General features: G+C 42.3%; 1 protein-coding gene across 1 annotated transcript in view; it reads right to left on the bottom strand.

Moving 5' to 3' along the window:
• The window catches only part of tle5 (TLE family member 5, transcriptional modulator), a 13621-nt gene extending 11386 nt beyond the window's left edge, over positions 1-2235 (bottom strand). Inside the window, exon 1 of the mRNA XM_035653654.1 lies at positions 2089-2235. Coding sequence (XP_035509547.1) covers positions 2089-2235 — 147 coding nt within the window. The remainder of the gene's footprint in view (positions 1-2088) is intronic.
• Between the last annotated feature and the right edge of the window lie 933 nt (positions 2236-3168).

Raw genomic sequence — 3168 nt, forward strand, 5'->3', positions numbered from 1 at the left:
ACACACATACACACACACTCCTCTAATAGCATATCAGGTTGCCCCACTCCCCCAGCCAGCGGCAGCACCTCCATTTCCCCAGCGCTGTAATTACTTTAGGGAGCTTCCGCGTGGGCCTGCTACAGAAAAAAAGAGTGTGTGTTTGGTGTGTCTGTGCATGCGAGTGCATTCACGTACAAGGTAGTGTCAGTGCGAGATTGAACAGAAAACAACAATGGTGTGTGCGTGTGAGTGCAAGCAAGAGACAGAAATTTGTGTGTGTGCGCGTGTTTGTGTGCACATTTATGTGTGAGAGATCTGTGTGTTGTTTGTTTTCCAGTGACAGAGCCAGTCCCCCTGCAGACAGAGTGGGTGATTAACAGGGTTGACGCCTAGAGGGTGGCCCTCTCATTAACACTGAACACACTCACACGCACACACACGCTCACTCACAACAGAGGCTCTTTCTCTACTGTCTCCTTTTCTCTCTGAGTTCCTATTCCTATTTGTAGCCGTGTGTCTTCTCTTCTCTTTGTATGTGTGCATGCAAGCGTGTTTGTGGTGGGAATAGGTTTGTAGAATCAAAATCTGGGATCTTGGGAGTCATTAAGATGTTTAAGATGTGTCACGTTGGGTTGAGGGTTTACTTTTTGTTGGAAGAATAATTTTGTTTATTTTCACTCTTATTTTTTTTAGATTTTTTTTTTTTCATGATTGGAAATCTTCAAAATTGTATAGTTGTAGTTTGTAGCGTTGTACAAGAGGGCAGGGACATTTTTATCTATTGTCATCATATTGTGTTTTTTAATATAGATAGATCTTGGAGTGTGGTGATGCTGCTTAACACCAGTCAGAATGGGCATAGATATAGTTAGAAATAGTTTTATACAGTGGGGGCAAGTCAGACTTCCCTTTTGTTAAGAATGCAATAAAAAGAGAGTTTAAGCCTTCTTTCCCATTACAGTGTTAGCCAAGCGCACATCACACACAGTAAATTATGTATAATGATATAATGATAATAAGTGTTAGCATGGAGCACATGTGCAGAAGATTTACTGGGAACAGTTACAGGTATTAGATGCCTGTGTTGTTATAACTTTTTCTTTTTGTCTTCCTCTCTCTTTCTTTCCAGTACTATGAGATGTCCTATGGGCTCAATATTGAGATGCACAAACAGGTGAGTCTTCATTTAATCCTTTTTTTAAGAGAACTCTTATGTTTACACCACATAACATATAAAACTGTTGTATGTCCATGAATAGGAACACCGAAGGGTTCTTTTTTTGTCGGTGGGACAGGTTGGATTCAAACTGAGGAGGCATGCATGTTTATAGCTAGACCAGGAAAATTAATAATATATCCTGCTGACGTCTGTATGTTAAAGGTGTTTATGTTGCTGTAGCTGATTAACAGCTGTTGGTCTGTTGCTCTTGACTGTGACGGTAAATTCCTATTTTCTACAAATCAATTAACAGTTTTTGTGTGTCAAAGATAATGTTGTGGCCATCAGAAATATTTCAACTTTGTTTCTGAGAAAACTATTTTGCTGTAAATTCTAACCATAACATACCGCGACGCTGTTGTTATGGAGAAGCCAAAGAATAAAACAAGTCTGAGTCGAATATTGCTTTTTCACTAAACGCGCTGCTCACAGTAAGCAGGAATTTCCATTTTTCATCATTCTCCTACGCACCTGTCTACCAGGCGTGCATTAAGAAATATTCTCTTTGACATGCTATGGAGAAACTAGGAGCCACGGATGAGACCTGCTGACATTTCAGAACAATTTGTTGTCGCAATCAGGAAAAAAAGCACCACACCAAAGTTGCTGAATTCCTATAACATTAATCTAGAATACAGAAGTGAGTTGTTTTTTTTTTCAACCCGCCATTAGTGTTGCAGACAGCATTATTTTAAACTTGGCGATTGGACGAAGTCTGAAGGTCTACCAGGCCTTGATCGTAGTCTATCATTGCAGTTTGTTGTTTGCACTAACTGTTCAACTGGGAGAGTTTCATGGCCATCAAAACCTTGGAGGTGTTCCAGCTGCCAGTCAGCTAACACCGTCTGTAGAAGAAAAAAAAGAAAGAAAGAAAGAATATGACTTACTTGCAGAACCTTGAACGTCCAAAATAACTCCTCACACTGTGTTATTCTGTTGATGCAGACACAGCTGTGCATTCCCAAACCCATTCCCCCACTGTGCACCTGCAGCTCACTGATTGGCAGGTGTGAATTGCAGAGATAATCTCCCATCACTTTGGGAGTGTTCAGAGACATTTGAATGATGTCACCTAAGGCTGTGTGTAAAATGCAGGCGCCGAGGGATTCGCATTTTTGCTGTTGCCAAATCAGTTTTAGTTAACTCTGTGCACTGTATTCCATGGAAATGTGTATGAGGAAAGAAATGACTTTTATCACTTCCTGGTCTTGGAAGGTTAAGTCCCATTATAGTTTAGATTGCACACAACATGGACATTGATGTGGCAACAAGTTATATAGTCATAACTATAGCAACAGCTTCATTGTTTATCAGCAGAAAATCAGAGGAGCAGCCTCCACTAAATCTCCAAACCCAGGGAAGACAGTACAGTTGGAATCAGTTGGCCATTTTGAAAAAGAAAAGAAAAGGAAGCCCTCATTCAGGCAGGGGAGGGGTGAGAAGCCGATATCCATACATCAGTTTGTGTGGCTGAAGCTGGGGGAGTAATTTATGCTCAGCCTGTGGGAGGGAGAGAGCGATGGGCCTCAAAAGGGCCAGCCCTTATCGGTGACCTCGTCTGGCGCTGCCCGTCCACACACACAAACACACACACACTGTCTTATGATTGACGGCGCACACTGACAGCCATATTGGGAGAAACGAATATGCTTTGACAAATGGACACAAGCACACACAGAAGTAGCAGCTTCCATGATTTAAAGACCTTCACATATATGCACCCACACAAGCTCTGAGGTAGGAAGCACAAGACAGGCACTGTGATGCATGCGGGTACAACACACGCACACACACACACGCACACAGGCTGTTAAGGGCAAGCGCACACACACAAACACAGCACTAAGCCGTATGTGTGGAGCTCATCACACCCTTTTCCTTTATCTGACAGGGATGAAATTCACAGTCACGAGTGTGTGTGTGTGTGTGTGTGTGTGTGTGTGTGTGTGTGTGCCTGACAGCTGTTT

The sequence above is a fragment of the Morone saxatilis genome, unplaced genomic scaffold, assembly GCF_004916995.1.
Source record: "Morone saxatilis isolate NCDOM2014 unplaced genomic scaffold, NCSU_SB_2.0 Contig12, whole genome shotgun sequence".
In the NCBI taxonomy this organism is placed as follows: Eukaryota; Metazoa; Chordata; class Actinopteri; family Moronidae; genus Morone; species Morone saxatilis.